Source organism: Cynoglossus semilaevis, chromosome 4 (genome assembly GCF_000523025.1).
Source record: "Cynoglossus semilaevis isolate Cse_v1.0 chromosome 4, Cse_v1.0, whole genome shotgun sequence".
Lineage (NCBI taxonomy): Eukaryota > Metazoa > Chordata > Actinopteri > Pleuronectiformes > Cynoglossidae > Cynoglossus > Cynoglossus semilaevis.
The window spans coordinates 1,877,531-1,899,741 of NC_024310.1; the positions used below are offsets into that span (position 1 = coordinate 1,877,531).

At 43.5% G+C, this 22,211-nt stretch overlaps 2 protein-coding genes across 2 annotated transcripts in view; one reads left to right on the top strand and one right to left on the bottom strand.

The window, feature by feature from the left end:
- Positions 1-22,211, bottom strand: part of kcnj1a.1 (potassium inwardly rectifying channel subfamily J member 1a, tandem duplicate 1) — a 54,227-nt gene that overhangs the window by 15,707 nt on the left and 16,309 nt on the right. The gene's annotated exons all lie outside the window — the stretch shown is intronic.
- Positions 7,617-19,204, top strand: LOC103377679 (potassium inwardly rectifying channel subfamily J member 5). The gene is made up of 3 exons (XM_008308567.3): positions 7,617-8,002; positions 9,792-10,665; positions 17,876-19,204. The coding sequence occupies exons 1-3, from the start codon at positions 7,940-7,942 to the stop codon at positions 18,259-18,261; spliced, it is 1,323 nt and encodes a 440-aa protein (XP_008306789.1). The 5' UTR covers positions 7,617-7,939; the 3' UTR covers positions 18,262-19,204.

Below are 22,211 nucleotides of genomic sequence, written 5' to 3' on the forward strand. Positions count from 1 at the left end.
AGTAGGAAAAGACACAGGAAGGGAGGCAGAGGTGGGGAGGTAAGGAGGAGAAGGGGAGGTTTGGAAGCCGCCGATGCACGATGCGACCGTGGGTCCACGTCCAGTTTGTCCGTGGACGACAGTGAAGCACACTCAGACTGCACTGTTTGTTTAAAATGTGTTGCTATGAATCCACTCTGGTGAAGAAGTGTGTCAGAATGAAGGCAGGCAGCAGGAGTAGATGTGAGATGACCACAGACACTTTGGGAGAAGGACTGCAGGAACTCCTGCCTCTGTTCTCCACTCACTCTCACTCATCTTCATCTGCTGGTCAGTCACTCTTTCATCTCATGTCATGGTGGAGATACGTAGATCATCGTCTCCATGTAGACCACGGTGGGGGCTGGGTGATCAAAAAGCCTATGGATTTCTCTGACGCACGCAGTGAAAAGCCCCGTCAACACTGGTGCTGTTTGTGCTGTAGTTCTCTCAGTGCAATGCAGGAGTTTCACAAGTGCAGCAGAGGCAGAGTGGACGTAGATCTGCGGTAGCCGAGCCTCCAAAGTGTTGGTGTGTCGGTGCTGGTGCGTTCAGAGTGAGCGGGTGTCGGAACGTTGAACGAAAGAAGAGCAAGTGTTAATGCTAGCCTTTGGCCGGCGTTTTATTTCAGGAATATTACTGGACTGACTGAAGACGCTGAGAGAAAATCATTGGTATTGATCCCCTCTGTAGGACTGAGGATCAGAGCTGCTAGCTTTAACATCTGATGTATTCCCAGCTCCACTCTCTGCAGGACGAGCATCCCAACAAATGTAGCTGCTGAAACTTTGATGACACTGAACGGGATCTGAGCGCCACCTTAGGTCAGCAGGGTTTTCAGTTTTTGTTTTACATCCGTCGTACTTCCTTGTATCATCATCAAGAAATGTCAAGTCAGTTTGAAAAAACAAAACAATCAAGGGTACACTGACTAAACTCAAGGCCCGGGGGCCAAATACGGCCCGCCAAGCTGTTTTGTGTGGCCCATGGGAGTAAAGTCCATGCAGCAGATTTTCTAAGAAATTTGCAAGGTCCACTGAAGAATCATGAAAATTTCAAAATAGGAGTGTATAATTTTAAAATATTGTCAGATTATCTTTAGATAAAAAAGTTAAGTGATATGACTGGAATTTCTTTGAATGAAGGAAATTAGTAAAAATTAAGTACATTTTTTTCCCCACTGTGTCCAACTGCGGCCCATTACCAAATCACCCATGGACTGGTTCTGGTCCGCGGACCGAGGGTTGGTGACCCCTGATCTATACAGTCTTCCGTTTACCGGCCCCTCCAGGGGAGTGTATCACTGATGTGGCCCCCGGTGAAAATTAGTTCGACACCCCTGGGCTACAGTATATATATTTTCAATGTGATGCAGAACCAATTTGACATTTTTTAAAAAGATATTCCGACCAATAAAACCTGTCATATTTTGCCCTGCTTTTATCTCGGTAATGTGCCGTAACCTGCCTGACGGCTGGTTCAAATACAATTAGCTATTTAAAGAGTGAACGTGTGGGAGGGTGAGCTGCAGAGATGTAATGATTTCTGATGAACGGCCCTTTGACCTCAGCATCAATGCTATCACTGCAGCTGCAGCTCAGCGCTCCACACCTTGATCCTGTTCCTGCCCCGAGTTAATATCCACGTCCTGTCCTGTCCCGACCGTCCTGACGAGAGGACAAACGAGGGCAGGGGCCTGACGTAGCGCTCCCTGGGATCTGAAGGGGCCTCTCCACGGCGGAGCCAACGTGAATAATTAATTGGTTTTGTTTATTTAGTCAAGACGTCTGGTCTCGTGAGGATGTGGGGAAAACTCTACTCTTTGGCAGAGCCACATTCTCTAATACCTCAGCGGCACATTTGTGTCAAAAGCTTTGCCAGGCGTGAAGATTTTTGTTTCTTATTCAGAAGCCTAGAAATTGTGTATGCACACCAGAGAACTGCAGGAAGCATGCAACATTCAAAAAGAAAAAAAAAAGTCTGTTGATGGACCGACCTGTTTTTTTTTTGTTTATTATCCTTGATCCAGAACTTGGACACTTGCTTTTTGGAATTAAAATATAGTGGATGGTATTTCAAACTACAGCCTGTACCGTAAAACAGGGGTCCTCAACTGACGGTCTGTGGACCAGTACTGGTCTGTGGGTCAGTTGGTACCAGGTGGCAGTGAAAGTATAAATTTAACCCTTTCGTTTACTTCCTCTAATCTAACAATTTTTTCAAAACATTAACCTTTCTCCATCCTCAATACCAACAGGATACAGTCGAAAAAAAAATTTTATTTTGAAAACCTACTGATCCAACAACAGGTCCTTGGTACAAAAGAGGTTGGCTTCCTCTCCTGACTTCCTGTGAACTCTACATGCATAAATGAATCTTATTAACAATCCCACCACTCGCTCTAAAATTGGAGAATTGATGCCTCTATAAATCCTCCCTGATGCAGTTCAAGGCTCTGTGTCCACCATCCTTTAAATGTCACCTATGAAGTGCATGCACCAAATTTATAGAACAAGTCTTTTCCTCCATGAGTATCTGGAGAAACCAGAGTTTCAGACATCTGTGTCTCCACAACATTTTAAAAAACACCGACTGGACGTGTACAACATGGCCGCCCTCAGTGGTCACAGGCTACACATACAGTAGCTGGAATATGTCCGTGTGAACTGGGTCTTTGAGGGGCCTTGAGTTTGGGCTGGTGTTCTTATCTGTTAGCAGCAGGTTATATGTGGAATAAAATGGAAACAATTCCAGTATCTGCTGTTCACGGCTCGGCAAGTGTGGCTACAGCGGCCTTTATCTGCAGCCGCCGGTGTTACTGACGAGGTGTCCTTTGTCAAGTATGACAGACAATGGACCAACATGTGTGGGACCGTCCGCTGTCCTGCTCATCAGCATTCTAGTCAGGCCACTTCATCAAATGATCACCCCCCCTTCCCTGACGTCCATGTGGACAGTATATAACTCTGTATGGACCATAACAAAGGCAGTTCAACCACAGTCTCTAATTGGCTCTCAGCTCCAGCTCCAGCTCCACATCTGGGCTTTTCTTTCACATCTATGAAGCCTGAGCGCTCGTCACCCAGGGCATCCCCGTGAATTTGCAGCTCATTAACCCACATGTCACAGAGAAATGCCTCGGCAGCAAGGATATATCTGCGCATATTTTCCTCCATTTGTTGCATTAAGACGATTTTTTTTCAGCACTGACAAACTTTAAAGTTTAAATTAAATTTATTTAAGACATATCTATGACTCGTCAACACAGGAGGTTCAGGGTCATCACTGAAAGACTAGAAGCTGAGGGGGATTTTTTTTTTTTTTTTTTTTTTATGTGCTTGTGCAGAACCGTAATTTGATTTTGGTCTAACGCAGTATCTGCTGACTATGGAGGAAGCTTCTCCTAGGGACAGGCACAGGGACACTGTGAAACATGTCAGGAATTCCAATGGAGATCATTTGACCTTTGCCTTCTGCAGCATTTAAGATGTTCTGCCTGGCTCTGCAGCTCAGCCCCACCCTGCTAATGGTTTTCCGTCCTCGCCGATTACCTTTTCCTCTGCACAGTGGTGATTAATGAACCTCACGCACTAGAACCAGTGAGTACGGGCAAAAGTACGCGATAAATAATACTTTTATTAGTCAGTTAAACGACAGAACTAAATCATATTTTTTAGTTCTCATTTACTGTGTTAAACGACAGAACTAAATCATATTTTAGTTCTCATTTACTGTTATATATGTACATATGTACATATATACAAACATATATAAATACATATATAGATACATATATACATACATACATACATATACATATATATACATACATATACATATATACATACATATACACATATATACATATATACATACATATACACATATATACATATATACATACATATACACATATATACATACATATATACATACATACATATACATATATACACATATATAAAGTATGAGGAATCTGATTTACAGTTAAACATGACAGCTATCGCAGTGATAAAACAAGAAATCGTGCGGGTGAGAACATCCTCCCACTCACCCTCCTTCCCTCCCTCCCTCCCTCTCTCCCTCCCAGCCACTAACATCTCAAATCTCTCTCCATCCTGTCTCTCACTCTTCAGGCCAGCAGGGTTGAAGAGGGTGTTGTTGGGCTTCAGTAGGTGTTGGACTTCAACCCCGTCAACTTTGGTTTCGACTTAGTTTAATAATAATATAGTTTGTTGGTAGTAAAACAGAAAAGCAGCTAAAAATTGTTTTTGTTTTTTCCCTTGCGACTTGAAGTGTACTGTCTCAAAGAATTGGTTCAAAAGTAGGCTACTGTAAGAGGGTGTGTGTGTGTGTGTGTGTGTGTGTGTGTGCATGACAGAGAGAAGAAGTGTGAGAGAGAGAGAGAGAGAGACAGGGAGGATGGTTGGACATTTCATTAGAGAAATTGTTTCTCAAGAGTGAGTCCAACGTCTCCGTGCAGCAGTGTCACTCCAGAGAAGGTCAATCACGAGAAGGACACAACTGGATACACTCAGCTCTGTGTGAAAAGGGGAGACCGGCCGGGGGGGGGGGGGGGGGGGAGGAAACTAGAAACTTCATATTCCTGTGTGTGTGTGTGTGTGTGTGTGCTGTTATTTATGATGTTGTGGGGACAGGTGACAGTAGACACGGTCACATAATGGGGACCTGCTGCGTTGTGGGGACTAAGGTCAGAACTTTATGTTTTTTTACTAAAAACATTTTGCAACGTCTTCTGATAATTATTGTATGTATTGTACTCTTTTCATTCTTAAAAAAAAGGAATCCGGAGAGAAACGATTACCAAAAGCCGGTCCCTCCAAACCACAATAACCACCGCGTGTGTATCTCAATGTCGTGGGGTGTGTATGAGTGTTCACTTTGCCTAGAGCCAAACGAGCCGAGGCCGTTTTTAGTCATTTGACCCGTCCGACCTCAAAGTGTCATAAGTGAGTGGAGATAGAGCTGAGGCCGTGTTATTTTATGGGCCAATCGTAGCTGCGGATTTAATCGTGACAGGGCTGTAACCATGACACTGGATGGGGCAGGAAGGAGAGTCAGGGATGACAGACATGGAAAGTTGTAGTGCTCCGGTTGTCAGAGAACAGGGACAGCTCACACCCTGGACCCACTCCACCACTGTAGATAACAATCTGATGCAGTGAAGGAGTTGCTGTTTCATTACTCTCAAAAGTGCTGCTCCACTGCAGTGTTGTCGCTCCTCGTTTTTCTTACTCCCTCCGTCTTTCTCCCCGTTTCCCTCCGTTTACTAAAGCGTCAGCATTGTAGTTGATGAAGCCACAGAAAAACCACCAGCTATGACTTCAAAATCTACGGCTGGATGCTCAATGATGTTCACATTTGCGTACTACACTCTGAGCTTGGTGCTGAGCACGCAGCATCACACGGCTGCCTGGGATCCAGAGTTATCAGGCAGGAGGGTTTCAACCCCAGGAAGAGAGGGAGAATAATGAGAAGATAAGCAACATCACGGGAGTGAATGATTCCTATAAGAGACGCACGTGATTGGTCTTTAATGGGCTGCTGATTCTGTTGTTTTAAAGATGAAACACTGAGCCGTGACGTCTGTTCCTTACAGTAGTGAAAAGCCTTTACTTTTAACACAAACTAAACCAACGTTTATTCAAAATATGATGATGAATTGCCTCTTGTTTAGTTTCAGGAAGAATAACAGCTATCAGAACCATGTGGAGAATTTCACTCGTTGTAATTTATCTCCTTTATGGGATTTTATTGGGGAAATAATTGGCATCGACGAAACCTTCCCTTGACTCGACAAAAGAGTAAAAATCTGTTTTTAAAAAAAGTGCACACAGCTCTGAACACGACTTGCTGATATTAGGAAAAAAAAAATCAAAGCACAAGTCCTCTGAGGGATGTATAGAGTATACACTGGCACATGTTGGAGGAATATTCTGGAGAGATTCTCTAAACTGGTTAATGCTGCTCAGGAAGCAACATCAGCGAACAGTCAGGGGTGTATGTATGTAAAGTAGATGTATACACACACACGTAATGAAGAAGGTTCCAGGCGTTAGCCATGTGCCACTTGGCTCAGAGCACAACATAAGTGCTCTTGTTATCAGGACACAAACACAAATCAGCCAAAGGACTCTTCCACGAACAAGATAAACGCTTGTTAGCCTCTCAGAGCTCGGCGATAAGACGCGCCGGCTGTAATCCATGTTCAAACACCTCTCATTTGGAATTTGTGAATGTGCTGCTGCTGTGAATCCACACCCGTGCCATCGCAGCCTTCCTGAAAACACACACACAGGTCTGGAGTTCACACAACTCCAGGGAGTCATGTTTGATTCATGAGAGAAGCTAAAAATGATTTAAAAAAAAGAAGAATCCTCCATCGCTGTAATGCATTCACTTACGTTTCCCTGAAACTCTGTGTGTGTCACATCTCTGCTGTGTCAGTCGGTCTGTCTGTCTGTCTGTCGGTCGGTTTTTCTCCTGCTCACATGCACGTCACGTCACTCTGCCCTTTGCTTTAGACTATCAATGTCAACACTGCATTCCTGTGTGGATCTTATCTGTGACGTAGGCTTCTCGCTTTCCCCTGCCTGCCTTTTTTTTTTTTTTTTGCTCTCCCTCCTTTTGCATCGTCAGCCTTCACATCCAGCAGCATAACAGAAGAAGAAGAAGAAGAAGAAGAAATGTTGTCAAGGCCACAAACCTGCAGCAAGGGAAATTTATTAACACCTTCCTTTTGATTAGTTTTACTCCCCTGTTCGTTTTGTAAATTGAGTAGTTGATTTTTGAACAACACCCAGGGGACGGGAGGTAATTGTCTGGTGTGAGGCTCTAAAGGTATTATAAGATATCGCTGCTAAAATTAGGGCTTTATCAGAGGTTCACCACTTAACTATCACACACCCACTCTCAGCTATCACCCACTGTGACTCTTATTACGGTTCCCGCATCATTTAGTAGGAACTGAAAATTCTGTCCTCCTACAGAGTCATACACTGTCACCGTTGTTAATTATCAAAGTTAATGAGAATTAAAAAATGGTGCAGTAACATACAGGTCGAGATATTCCTGGTCCATGTGCTGGTGTGAGCACAGACCTGTGTTGTAGAAACGTATTTACTAACTTCAAAAGAAATATATATTCAGAGGTTCTGATGTTTTTCGTGACTGGAAAGTGAAACGTAGACATTATGGACTTTGAGAAAATGCCCAGAGTTTCTCGTCTGGAGGAGGTGAGGTAAAGGCAGTTCGCCTGGAGCAATTATACATTTATTACTTTCTTGATTCCAGTAAATCTGAATCAAACCAGGGTCAACATTTCAGTGAAGACTCAGTAAAAACCATTTAATTGGTCTGTGCTGTGTTAAGTGTCAAAGGTCAACGGCAAGTACCATTACTACAAATATTACTGCTGCTACTAATAATAATAATGGTGAAACGACTACAGTTTTTTTCTAACAATGTGAATCAAAATCGAGCCTTTTCTTCCAACAGCCCACGTTTCCAAAGGCTTTGATCACACCAGCTCCCAAATATTGACATATTGACAAATTCAAATCAATGAAACAGCAGGGGTAAAATATGGTACTTTGGGGGGGTTTCACCACATAACAATGAGCCGTTGTTAACCTAATGTGTGTGCGTCTCAAAGGTGTGTAAATCGGTCGACTGAGGTTTAAAAGCCTGAGCGGACTAATGGATCTCCTGGCTCTTGACTGCGGCCCAAGGGCACTACAACTTCAACCCTATTGTTCTTTTTTTTTTTTCACGCCTCAGATCAATGGACTAAGTATATATGACCTACACAAAAAAAAACACCCCACACCCTGTCGACGCGCACTAACATTCATCCACTAACGTGTTTGTTTGTGTCGTAGGTGTTGAGTCTCAGCTGAAAATGGCAGGAGATTCCCGAGTCCTCATGGACCACAACATGGAGATAGGAGTCACACCTGCACAGGTAAGCTGCACGGCTAATGATGTCACGCTAACTGCTGGTTTTCAACGCTGCTTAAAGAAGTCGTACATGTTTGAGAAGCGAAGATATAGAAGATATAGAAGGCAGGACGAGATGAGAGTCAGTTATGAAGACGAGGCTGTCGTATGGACGTGTAACCGGGCGCTGACATTGATGTGACAGCGTTACTCTCTGCACAGAAGGAGAATTAGATGAGAGTCAGTTATGAAGACGAGGCACAAGATCATTCTAAGCCACCGATCAGAAGAAACACATGAGCAGCTGCCTGTGCACATGTTATAATAATAATAATAACAATAATAATAATAAAACAGGCAACAAAGGAAAAACATCTGCGACTGATCCAGAAAATTCCCAGGAAGTCAACGGAGTAGAATAAAGACTAAGCTTTTTCAACCGAAGCGGACCTTGTTTTTCCAGCCAGTAATGGAGGATGGTGGATTCTCCGGGTGCTTTGTCTCTCCTGATGGTCTTGCTGAGCGCAACTGAACTGAACTGTTGTGAACTCAAGCATGGAAAGGAACGGCACACTGAGGGGAAAACACCGGCCACTTACTGCCGCCCCGAACGGAGAACTAATGAATTTGTTTATGGACAATCATCCCCGGGGACCGTATTGACCACGGAGAGCAGCGATTGGACAGCGCAGCTCATGGCGGCTTCATCTATCACTCAATTAATCCCACCTCAAAGTGGGGAAACGCATGGACTTATTTGACCCGTGTTCAATAAGTGGATCACTGGCCGACATCGATAATGAGCGCTGTGTGATCTTATTAGTGGAAAGTTAGAGTTGGAGAAATAATATAATATATGTATATATATATATATATATTTAAGGCTGCGGCCTCCGTGAGGAGATGTTAATGAGGAAGCACACTGACATTTAGTGAGTGCACCGTCATCAAGCCCAGTAATTGCAGCGCAGGTCATTATGTCCCGGCCTTTAATACTTCTCTGTTAAAATGTTCCTTAAACAGGGAGAACTCAGTGAATCAATGTCTTCACAGCCAATACTGCGGCCGTGAGTGAGCACGAACACAGTTCAGCACAAAACACCAGCCACAGCCTCAAGAACCCTGCAGGTTTATATATATATTTATATATTTCTATATCGATCTGCTCATAACACGACTAACAACTAAAAACCAATCCCCCAGAAATATACTAATAATTAATTTAAGTAAAATCCCACCCAACTAAAAATCAAAAACATAGATATAAACAAATATATTGATCATATAAAATAATAATATTTAAGAAAACATTTTATATTGTCATCATAAAAATGGGTAAAATGACCCAGAGAAGGACAGTGAGTGAGACAGTGTCTAGTGGAAAAATGGAGCTCGGTTGACGCTCGTAACTAAATGTTTCATCGTATCACGAGGAATTTTATTTCTTTATATTCTCAAGCTGCTCCTCTTACGGACGTTACGACGGTTTATCAGGCGAAGACAGAAATCTTCTCCTATCTCGACTTGCCAACGTCCCATAGGGTGTGACAGGAGGGATCTTGGAGCACAGCTGTTTGGAGACAGATCGTCTCGCTGGACTTGGACCAGCACCGACACGGACACAACAAGCACCAGTGTGTGCTTGTTGTGTTCTTACTTTGTTTTAATTTCTACCTGTAAACATACGTACGACGACAAACTGGACTTCAAATCTGGAGTCTGAAATCACGAGAACCTGATCTGATCTGTGTTCTTTATAATCTCGATTGTGATCTTTTCATGATTCCTTTCTCCGTCTTTTTGTTTCCACTCAGGTAAAGAAGCTTCCCAAGCACTTGCGGGATGCTTCCATCACGACAGAAAGAACCCACCTGATTCCTGACCCAGCAAAGAAGCCACGTCAGCGATATGTCCAGAAGGACGGCAAGTGCAACGTCCACCACGGAAACGTCCAAGAGACGTACCGATACTTCAGCGACTTGTTCACTACGCTGGTGGATCTACGCTGGCGCCTGAGTTTTTTCATCTTCACTTTGGTCTACGTTGTTAACTGGCTCTTCTTCGGCTTCCTCTGGTGGCTGATAGCACTCATTCGAGGTGATCTGTTGCACGCCGACGAGGACGGCTGGACTCCGTGCGTGGAGAACTTGAACAGTTTTGTCTCGGCCTTCCTCTTCTCCATCGAAACGGAGACCACCATCGGGTACGGGTACCGTGTGATTACAGAGAAATGCCCCGAAGGCATCATCCTGCTTTTGGTGCAGGCCATTCTGGGCTCCATCGTGAACGCCATGATGGTGGGCTGTATGTTTGTGAAGATCTCGCAGCCAAAGAACCGCGCAGAGACCCTCATGTTTTCACACAATGCCGTCATAGCACTGAGGGACAACAAGATGTGCCTGATGTTTCGGGTGGGAGACCTGAGGAACTCTCACATCGTGGAGGCATCCATCCGAGCCAAGTTGATCCGGTCGCAGCAGACCAAGGAAGGGGAATTCATCCCCCTCAACCAGACGGACATCAACATAGGGTTCGACACCGGAGACGACCGGCTGTTCCTGGTGTCGCCGCTCATCATCTCTCACGAGATCAACGAGAAAAGCCCCTTCTGGGAGATGTCGATGGCGCAGATGGAGAAGGAGGAGTTTGAGATTGTAGTGATCCTGGAAGGAATGGTGGAAGCCACAGGTACGACACGGGGCGCGGGGGTTATGGGCTGCATGTAAGGGTTTATGGGAAGTGATAAACACAAGCACAGATGAAATGGAAAGATAAATGAGTGAGTGAGAGGATGAAGCAGCCATGGAGGAGCTGATGATTCTAGGCAGTGAGCTGAGTGGGTGGATGTGGATGCGAGGAAGGATAAATGGACGGAAAGGTACAAGAGGCATGAGTGACTAACTGTTTGTGCTTTAGATTGCGAATAATAATATCGCCCGAGATGGAAAGACGCAGACGAACACTCGCAGATAATTGCTCTTAAAGTGAGATGTGATTTATACGGCACTGGTGCACTTCAAAAGCTAGACAGCAGGGGGCTTGATTAGGTTTATGGTTCGTAATTTGATAACAGAAGCTTTTTAGAGAAAGACTGGAGGAGCGTCTCGTCAACAGGTGAACGACGCTGAGAGAGGTCTTTGTTCTCACCGGACCCTGCATTTCCACTGTTGCTACTTCAGGGTGGCGTCTTTGATGTTGTTTATTAAATGACGTGGAACCGCCCACACTGCTGGGCTTTGTTTGTGGTAAAAAGACAGGCAGTCTCAAAAAGTGCTCCAGGCTGGTTACATTTGAAAGGCCAACATGGACACGCGGCTCCGGAACTTTCCACAACACAGCTCCGGTTTCCGAGCAGGCGCTCGCGGCTGCGGCGGGGAAATGTGCAGCAGCATCTACAACCGATCCATCAGAGTTCAGAGTGGACTCAAATCCACAACTAGACCTGGTCGTATACGAGGGGAGGGGAGGAGGGAGGGGAGTCAAAGCACGGAACCACGGGTGGCTGTAAAAGGGTTTTTACGATGTGTTGCCTTCAGGGCTCCATGAATAAAAAACTAAAGCTGCAGGTGAAACTGAAGACGTCCTTTAAATTCAAGTACACTTGGTGTAGTTCTCATTCTAAAGCAATTGAAAAATAATTAAGAATTCCAATTTTTCTTTTCTTTGTTGATTTCACAGGTTCAGGTTCATATGAAAGACCAAACTACAGATTTTTAATTTTTTATGGCATTTGAGTAGATTCTTTTCCAGGAAGCAGCTGTTCATCAGAGACATTCAGATGTTTGGACCGAACCGTAAAAAAAAAACCCATAAAAATGGTGTCCAACGGCCAGGCTCTCTAACACGCCCACGCATGGGTTCACATACATCCAGACATTTCTGCTCTATTTGTTTTTATTTATTTTTCCTCTCCGAAGCACAAACAGCCGCGTTATCATGTTTCTCTCTGCTGGAGACACGAGCCTGATATTAAATCACCTTTCGCTTCACCGGCAGAGACCACGTTATCGTGCAGGGTTTATGTCCTTTATTGCTAGGCAACAAACTTGAGTGACCGTCCCCTTCCTGTCCCATGTTGAGACGCGACCGGTTTAGTAGAGTTGGTGACTGCAGCAAGAAGTCAAGTCAAACTGCCCCTCCCACCCACGCCAAAAAAAAAAAAAATGCAACTGACTTTATAAAAATGCCATTCATATGAAAATCATATTAATTCTTCAAGTACGACAAACATAATGTGGAGAATTTCTAAAGTTTCGTTGACAGGTGAAAAGCTTCAAGGTTGATTTTCGTTTCTCTTTGATGTCCCCGACTGTAGCAGTTCAATTTGCTCTGATTTTTCACGTTGACACTGAAAGTAAAGCATGAGCCGAGGGAATTAAATGTATATTAGATCTTCTTTCTTTTAAATCACTGAGCTCAGTTTGGATCAGACTCTCATCTCATATTATAATGGTAACAATGGGAAAACAGTGCAGCACGGACTCTGACTTTTATTAGAAATAAAAAAGGATCAGACAGTACTTAAAAAGAAACTTATTCATTTTATTTTTTTTACCCTAAGTATCAGCTTTCAGCAGTTTTTTTTTTTTTTGTAGATTTCTGTCCTACAACAGTTTAAGTTCTCTCCTGTTTTGCCGACTCTGCACCTGCGTCGTGCCACCGCCTCTGTTGTATATGTTAATGTTGCCGACAACAGTCCTTGATTCACTGGTGTATTTGGTACAAAGACGTTGGTGGTAGAACAGCTTTGAGTGTTTGTTGTTGGTGTTATTTATACAAATAGAAGCTGCGATCAAATGTGGTTAGTACAGGATACAGAAAACGTTAGCAGAAAGATTTAGTTTCAGTATTCAGAACTATTTTTTAATAACTATAACTATATCTCTATTCTTATTTGTTCTTATTTGTTATCGAGGTCAACAGTAAAAAGTCAGAACCAATGTTAAAAACCATTAGGTTAAGTTTAATAAAGAGAACTGATTCTAAATCCAGAATTCTTACTACACTAACAATCAGGCAGATGTGATGATAAATGTCAAAACATGTTTTGTTTTTTGTGTCCAAAAACAATGTCATGTAGCTGGTAAAAACCAGGGAGAGGTAAAAGTTATTAGTTACCTCCACAAAAAGACCAGTGAGACGTGAGAGAAACAGAACTGGTGGGAAATAAAGTGAGTTTCGTGGGATTAACAGATCAGCACCATGGACAGAGCCAGACCTCAGCTGATGAAGAAGATCACAATAAACAGCAACTGTTGCTGGTTCAATACAGTGTACAGGCCGTGTATATGTACTCATATATATAAATATATACATATGCATACAAATATATACACACATATACAGTATGTGTGTATATAAATCTATACACAAACAATACATATGGACATATACACACATATATACAATACTGTATATATGCAGGTATTGTACACATACATAGACACAAATATAAAAATATATATGTACACATGTCAGTATTGATTTAAAATAGTACTAATCTGTGGCTGTTTATCTGAATCTTTTCCCGCCGAGTGTCTCCGTTCACTCAGGTTTTCACTTGGACACGTCTCACGTCAGATCTGTCGTTTCTCTCACTCGCATAAAAATTCCATTGCCGTCATATTGAACCTAATGTTCAGTACGGCTGAGTTATTTCGACAACTCAACTGACGTTCTCTAAGAGAATTCCCCCGTTGTTGGATCGGAATAGGGAAAAAAAGAAATCCTCTTATATTTTGGGAATAAAGCTGAGATTAGAAACAATAACGTGAGTCATCGAGAATAAACTGATCCCAGAAGATGAGTTCAGCCTCCAAGTACATATGGCACAGATTAGGGAGAGGAAAAAAAAAACAAGTTCTTTTTCTTCTTCTTCTGCTTCTTTTAAACAGAAATATTTGACAGAATGAAGGTTTGTAATCAATGGAAATACGGACATAAGAAAAGTACGCTGATTTTGCCAGGTAATGTGTACTTTTCTGTGATAATTCTGCCAAAAAAAATCACCCCCCAACATCCCTCTTGCAATTGGTTTCTTCCCAGAAGTTGATCTAGGAATTTGTTATTTTACCAGTGAAACATACAGAGGTTTTTGGGTTTTTTTTTTGTCAAAATTCAAAAAACTAAAAACACTGTCAGCAAACGACGCAGACTGAGTGACTTTCACTTTGATTTTCTCACTGTGAGATCAGAGCAGAGTCGTCTGAGACTCCCATACGACGAAGGCACCCTCTCGTTGCCAACGAGAATCACACCTCTCCTCCTTCGATGTTACCACCTGCTACTTACACCAGGGCTACAATCTGTTCTCTTCTGTGTCTGGGTCACGGCGGCAGCTACAAGCAGGAGGAAGGATCAGGCTGTGAGCTGGCAGACTGTGGCTGCGCCTCCTCTTTTCTGCTGCTCAGACACTAGTATGTTCTATATACATGGAGAAAAGAACTGAAAAAATACAGAGTTGTGATTGGAGGTTTTCTGCGATAGGTCGGATTCATCCTATCATCCGTCTATCCTGACACACGACTTCACGTGTACACGACTCCCGCTGTTTGATTCACCTTTTTCAGGTCAGTTGTTCTACAACCTTCCACAGGCATTCATGTGGAAATCATTGCTCCGTGCTGCGACTCCCGTGAATCTGCTCGCCCGATCGTGGCAGGTTGATATTTTTTCCAGGCATTTCTATTTTAAACACCTCACATCAGATTGTCAGACTTTAAATCTGCGATCCTGGCCCAAACTGAAGTTCAGAGAGAGCAGATCAGGGTTCACCGATGCCTCCAGAAGATCTCAGGGAGGAAAATGACATCACAGAGCCGCGAATCTTTCCATCACACCCATGGTTAAAAACATCACGGCGGTGATGAGTAAGTGACAACAGCAGCAGCAGCAGCAGCAGGTTGTCGTTGCCCTCATTGACGTTCAGATATTCCGACACGTCAACGCCGGTTTTGTTCACGTGTTTACTAAAATCAATGTCGACGCCTCACTGTTCCAGGTTCTGGTCAATCAGGACGTCCAGTATCAGTAACCTGAAGCTGCCTGACCTCAGTGGCATCATTTACATAACAAACTATTACAGTGTGTGTGAAAGGTCAAGAGTAAGTGACAAAGGAAAAAAAAAAAGTTTCTTGACGTACTTGTTTTTAACAGTTACCGACATAATGTCACAGTGACACACACACACACACACACACACACACCTTCGTGAGCAACCACTATTTCATTTACCTTTTACTGTATTACTGTTAACTTACTGTTACTGTCGTCTCATTGATTTACGTTGATGATGTTTAAACCAAAACGCAGCAAAAAACTTGCTGAAAACTAGCTGAAAAACGACCACAGGTTTCGTTTAAACCAAAACGCAGCAAAAAACTTAAAACAAAAATAATATATTTAGCTGAAAAACGACCACAGATTTATTATAAATGCATCAAAACTAAAACCAATAATTTAAGGATGCACTTTATTAAATTTTTTTTAAAGTAATAAGTAACCAATAATTTAAGGATGCACTTTATTTATTAAATTTTTTTTTTTTTAAAGTAATAAGTCACATTTTCATTCACTGGGACGACGTCTTCTACGTCACGTCTCCGTCAGATTTGCAGATTTCCTACAGTTGGGACGCTCCACATCTGGACTGCAGACCAGCCAGTAAACAGACACTCAATGTTCACAAAACGAGACTTCTGTTTATGGAGGGTGTAATACCAACATCGTCCACTAAAGAAGATGTCTGGGTCCGCTTTGTCACTTTTGACCTTTGGAATTTCCGTTTCCACGGAGGAAGCTGTTAAGACATTTTCACCGTCTCGGTCTCTGTCTCTCCGTGTCAACCTCACATTTATATTTGGCTTCTCGTCACGGTGATCTCAGTCCGACCTTTGATCCGACATCAGACTTTGTTAAAAGACGGAACCATGGACTGATTCAGTTGGATTTCAGAGGGCGTCGTGGCCTTTGGTGCTGATGGACTCATCACCGACATGTCCATATAGACAGTATATAGATATACTGTATATATGGATGTCTATATGTTTTTATCTTTTTTTTCTGGCCCCGCAGCACTGTTCCACTTTAACACTGAAGCTCTGTGAATTAGAACTGTTTCATCACAAGGACAGAAAAAAAAAGGCTCCATCAAAGGGAACGGAGAGTGTGGGAATATCTCCCTGATGTGTGTGTGTGTGTGTGTGGGGAGGGGGGCTGAGTGGGGGCTGAGTGGGGGCGTGGTCTCTGTTATTCTACCCACGGTAGAAATATCCTTATAACCGAGCGATCTCCCCCCACCCCCCCCCCGGGCAGTTGATTGAGAACGAAGATGTCGTACTTTTTAAAGCCATCGTATTTCTGTTATAATGAAAAAAAAAAAAAAACCTTTGATTTCATGATTGACAAACTACTGGAATGTAGTAAAAAAAAATCAAATAATTTCATTTTCCCATTTGGTGACTCGCTATAGTAGGAACAGAAACACATCAAACAACGTCTCTACAGCCTCGACAGACAGTATAGACACACACACACACACACACACACACACACACACACACACACACACACACACCCATCTCTGTCTTTGATGATCCAGTCACAGAAACATTTCCCACCACAGTCTCAGAAAAAATGAGCCTCGTATGAAACGAAGGCCACGGGGAAGACGAGCAGCCAACGGCGCCCCCTTCATGTTGACATTAGACGCCGCGTTGAATACAAACTCTACTGTGCGTCTCTTTTGGAACAGGCCGACTGTTACGGACGATGCGATGCTCGATTCATACATTAGGTTACGTAACTCAGAGAGACGGCGGCGATGGTGGCGGCGGCTCTGAAGTCTCTGCTGTCGTAGGTTTGAATATTCACCGTGACGTGTTGCTGCCCTCAGTGACCCACGTCCACTTCACCGAGTGGGAGACTAAATACCAATCAGAGGGAATTAAAAACCAGAGACAAAGAGACAGAGAGGAGCAGCTGCAGACAACCCTGTGGCTCCTGGACGCTCCGTATGGAGGAGAGAGGGTTCGATGCTAATTCCGTGTCTGGGTTCTTACACAGCAGCTCATCCTTTATTTACGTTATTTATTCTAATGCAGAATCCCCAGGAGGGTTACGGCGGCGCCTCGTGTTCAGCCACTAACGAGAGCGTCCCTGGTTTCCACTCAGCCCGAGCGTTAACACCTCACGGTTGTCTTACGGTGAAGCCGCCTCATTTGTGATTCCGTCTGTTTTTTAATTCCCATTTGTTACTACAGCTCCTAATTGTGTTTGTCGTAAGGTAAAGTCATTACCCGAGTCTCGCTTCCCTCGCTTGGACGCCTTCGCCACGGCTGACATTTTTGTAATTGTAAAGAAAAGCAGAGGTGTAAATAACGGCGACGGTGTGTTCGAGGTGCTGCGGGAGAATCCGGCGTCAGTTCTTGATCATTTACTGCGTTTGTTGCATCGATTTTGATGGAAACATGTGTGGTGAAATTCAGACTAGTGGCCAACATGTGTCATTACAGTTCAAGGCCTTTGTGTCCTTCGTTTTAAAACATACTGGTGATTCAACAGGAAATGTTCTGTGTGCTTCTCGATTTTGATGCTGGAACTCAAATTCATAAGGTGAAACTGTTGGAAACGTGTGGTGAAATTCAGACTAGTGGCCAACATGTGTCATTACAGTTCAAGGCCTTTGTGTCCTTCGTTTTAAAACATACTGGTGATTCAACAGGAAATGTTCTGTGTGCTTCTCATGTTCATGAATTATTCACCCTCTCCCCCCCTCGCTTTCTCTCTCCCCCTTTCCCTCTGTGTTTTTTTTACGTGTCTTTTCCACCACATATTGATTCTGTATTTTCCGTGTCTGTGTGTAAACGTGGTCACTGACGTCTGTCCGTACGTCCGACAGGAATGACGTGTCAGGCGAGGAGCTCCTACCTGGACACCGAGGTGCTGTGGGGCTACCGCTTCACTCCGGTTCTCTCCCTGGAGAAGGGCTTCTACGAGGTGGACTACAACAACTTCCACGACGTCTACGAGACCAACACGCCGGCCTGCAGCGCCAAGGAGCTAGCTGCCAAGCTCCGAGTGGAGCCGCTGCTGCCTCAGCTCTCCCTCCTCAGCCCCGAGCCCAAAACTCATACTTTTGACCCTCTAAACCGCCTCTCCCACCAGGACCCATTGAGGGGGGATGAGGACAAAGACGACAGAGATTCAGGGGGCGACAGAGGAGAAACTAATGGCTTATCCTCAGCTTTGGAGGAGCTGCCCCTCGCCGACGGATTGCCAGGCTGATTGGTCACATTGGCTGGAGGTAAACCTGGACAAAGGCGGGACACACTTTTATTCTTGGTTTAGTTAGTGGCCGGCTTTTTTCCATCGCAGTACTTGGAGATTTGAGACAGCCATCTTTAGCCCCCGAGTCACGCAATATTTCTGTACTAGACGAGTGTCAATCTATTGTATAGATTGGTTTTGTAGTCACATAAACTGATGCACAATGACAATATCTACTGTATATCCACAACTTACAGCTCAGTTTCCTTTTTTTGTTATTTTTAATATAAACACAACGATCACTTACTTGGATTAGGGGTTTGAGTTCTTTACTTCTTAAAGCCAGTAGCCATGACAGAGTACCACGAGCCTATAACGATTACTGCGATACTCTCCACTTAGAGTGTGTTTATCAGCCTAGTTTCAGTCTCATAACTCAGCTACCGTGTCTGACAGCTTCTCTACTAACGGATCCTTGTTATCGAACCTTTCAAAAGAACTGTGAGCGACTCCTACTTCCTGTCTCTGTCCGTGTTATTGTTCTGCGTCTGAAATCCCACTTTGCCTCCAAGAAACTAAAAGAATTTTTTTTTTTCCACGGGATTTCGGGAGTTGCGGTAAAAGGCGTCTCGTGCTGGTGACTAGTTTTTTCGTTGTCTACGTTGACTCACGGTTACACTGTCGCAAACGCACTCTCGTCGTCTGAGATCCTCCCGAACACACCGGCGAGAACGTTGACCCAAAAGAAACCAGCAAGTACCTCATTTTATACCAACCTTCAGGGTCTGAAATGAACACAAAACGGTAAAGAGTACACGCTGGTCTGGAGAACGGACGCTACGGCTACGACATTAAAACTTCATGTCTGCTGAAAGATTCAATTCCTCCTCCTGCTGCAGGAACTAAAACATTAATCCCAGGCCCATTACTCGGTAAAGCACAATAAAGCAGGAGGTGACTCTGCATTTGGGCCGTCTCCCCACCATACGCCCCCCCCCCCCCCCCAGCAGCCGCCGCTACCAGCTGATGCATGTCAGTCCTAGTTTAAAGTGACATTCAAGTGTAGATGCAAATATTTATATGAAATATTTATGCTCAGCTGCTATTTGAAAAGCTCTAATTTTTTTACACCACACATGCATATTTTAAAGATCTCCAGTGGAAAACCAAACGCTCGGTGCAAACATTTATAGGTAAGGTTTTTTTTTTTTTTCCTTTTTATTCCGCCGTATTCAGCTTTGCAATCGTAAGAAAAATAAAGGCAGCAACGACAGGAACAGGATTTCCTCATCCTTCACCTTGAACTCTCACCACCTGAGGAGCGGCTTCTCCTCCGACCATCGCTCCGATATTTCCACAAACTCTGTGGCTTTTTTTTTTTTTTTTTGCCTAACGTAGTTCGTAGTGACCTCGACGTCGTCCTCTAAAGGCCATACCTTACACTGGTTTCATTCTGATTTTTTTTTTTTTTCGTGTCCTTCAAACAGACTTATTGGAGCTTGCATGCATTATTCAACCCCTGTGCTCACTACTACCCCCTATTGCTAAGTAGGTTTAATACAGTACAGAAATACAGGGTATTTTTTAGGCATGCAAACGATGAGATTTCTACAATATATTACCAGATGATGTGTTGATATTCTGCTACTGAAGAAAAAGTGGAGATTCCTCCGACTTTAAAAAAAAAAAAGATTCTTCTTCTCCAAAATGTTATATTTCTATTTGATTTTTGGTTTTATTTACAGATGCTTGACTAATCCACATCTTCACTGTGACCTTAGAGCATTTTACTACTGTATGTATCACATTTGTTGAAAGAACTTATTTGACTGTAGGACCATCATCTTCTGTTCATGGACTTCCATCTGTTTCTGTGTGTTCTCAAGGGAATAAAGTTAATATGGGCAGTTTTGTTGTTTAGTTGTTTTTAGTTGTTGTAGCAGTTCTGGGAAAAAGAGAAAAACCTTGAAAAACTGGATCAGCCGTGTGTCAAATCAACAACAGGAGACGTGGAGAAAAGGCCTGAATTATCAGTGCAGATAAAAGAGAAAGATCTGACTGTCTTCAGGCTGCAGAACCTAAATGCTCATTTAAAAATAAATACAGTGTAAAGGAACATCTTGTTCAACTCCTCTGCATGTCAGAATTTAATTTATACACAGCGGCGAGATGTGGATTCATCTCGGCGGTAAAAGAAGAGCCCTGACGGAGAGGAACTGTGAAGTCTGACAGGATTATTCCTGTGATAAAGGCAACAAAACCAACGGTTTCCAGCCGAGTGACACGACTCTGTGACCGAGTTCACAAAAACTTTAATGGACGAAACTACAGACGGACGGACAGAGGAAACTCCGGCTGAGGCCACGGAGGTGATCGCTCTGACGACTGTACTGCAGTATCCAGGGAGTAGAAGTACTCAGACAGTACATACTGTGCACTGTCACAACGGTGTGGATCGACGCTCCGTGCTGTCAGGGTTATTCTGGTCCCAGATATTTAACTCAGACGCTGGGTCGTCACCAGGCTGACAGTCGGACTGATTCAAACCTGAATAATGTAGGACGGTCAATACGACTGTTGAACGGGAGACAGGACGGTGCAGCTGAGAGTGTAAAAAAAAAGGGAACTCCCGAGGGATTAATACAATTCTATCCATCTATATCTATATATATATGTAGATATAGAGAGGGACGAAAGGAAAGTGGTAAAAATAGAGGGATATATATATATATATATGTAGATATAGATGAGGAACGAAAAGAAGGTGGTAAAAATAGAGGAAATACGAGAAAGAAATGAAGGTTAGAACAGATAAAAGAAGGAAAGAACGACCCAATAGATGAGAGGAAGAAAGAAGGAGAGAGATAATAAAAGAAGGATGAAAAATGGAGAGCAAAAGAGGAAACAAAAGAGAGATGAAATGAAAGAAAGAAAGAAAGAACAAAAGAAAGAAGAGAACAGAGGAGCCACAAACTAAAACCACAGACAGTTCTACAAAAGAACTTATCAGACACATTCAGAATAAGAAAGAAAACCAAGATGGAGAATCTCCCTCTCTCTCTCCCTCTATCTCTCCCTCTCTCTCTCTCTCTCTCTCTCCACTGATAAAACACTTCCCTCCTGCTTTAAATAATACATGTTCCTACAGATGAAGTCGGACTCATGTTGGTCTTTAACAGCGTCAGGTCCGAGACACAGAGCTGAGTTCACTGGCCTTTACACCAGTGGTGGGGGTGTATTTGAACCTGCAACCTCCCCCCTGCCCTCCCCCACACACAGTCATGAGGTGTAAATCTCCCGGTGCAGATTTTCCTGCTCTTGTTATTCATCCTCCATCCAGATCCTGATGAAGAGCCAACGCTCCTCCTCCTCCTCCTCCTCCTCCGTTGTCCTGTCTTTGGTAGCTGCGAGTCCCTGCTGCAATTATATCTTATTAAACATTCAAATCTCCTCTTACATGCTTCTGTAACGGCCCCCCCGTCTCCCTGCCTTTATCGCCCCCACTTGTAAAAGAAGACTTTATGTCATTTCTTTCTTTCCTCTTTTTTGAAGCGTGTAATTCAGCACTGCCGTCACACCCAGAAACCTGCTCGCCTTCCTGGGAATTCATCCTTCCCGACAAAAGCCGTTCGCTGATGGACGTTTTTCCTAAACCTTATGTAACGTAACATAATGCAGGAGGAGCCGTTAACCAATCAGGAGAGGCTCCGAGGCAGAGACATTTGGGCTTCATGTTTAAAGAAGGTAATTCGGAGAAAACTGTTTTCATGTTTGAGACGTCGGCGCCATCTGTCTCCGTTATAGAGGCAGAATCTCTTAGTGGGACGTGCAGTCCTGCATCTGGTGGGTGAGTTGATTGGCAAATAAAAAAGAAAAACAACGTCGGGGACGAGACTGAAACAAAAACCTACTGGAGTCTTTATAAAAGTACCAGACAGAAGAAGAAAAAAAAATCTTCGTTTCTCATC

Excerpts from the sequence above, each read along its gene's own strand:
- LOC103377679 (XM_008308567.3), top strand. The coding sequence starts at position 7,940 with ATGGCAGGAGATTCCCGAGTCCTCATGGACCACAACATGGAGATAGGA. Across the intron at positions 8,003-9,791 it reads TAGGAGTCACACCTGCACAG|GTAAAGAAGCTTCCCAAGCA; the intron begins GTAAGCTGCACG and ends GTTTCCACTCAG. Across the intron at positions 10,666-17,875 it reads AGGAATGGTGGAAGCCACAG|GAATGACGTGTCAGGCGAGG; the intron begins GTACGACACGGG and ends TACGTCCGACAG.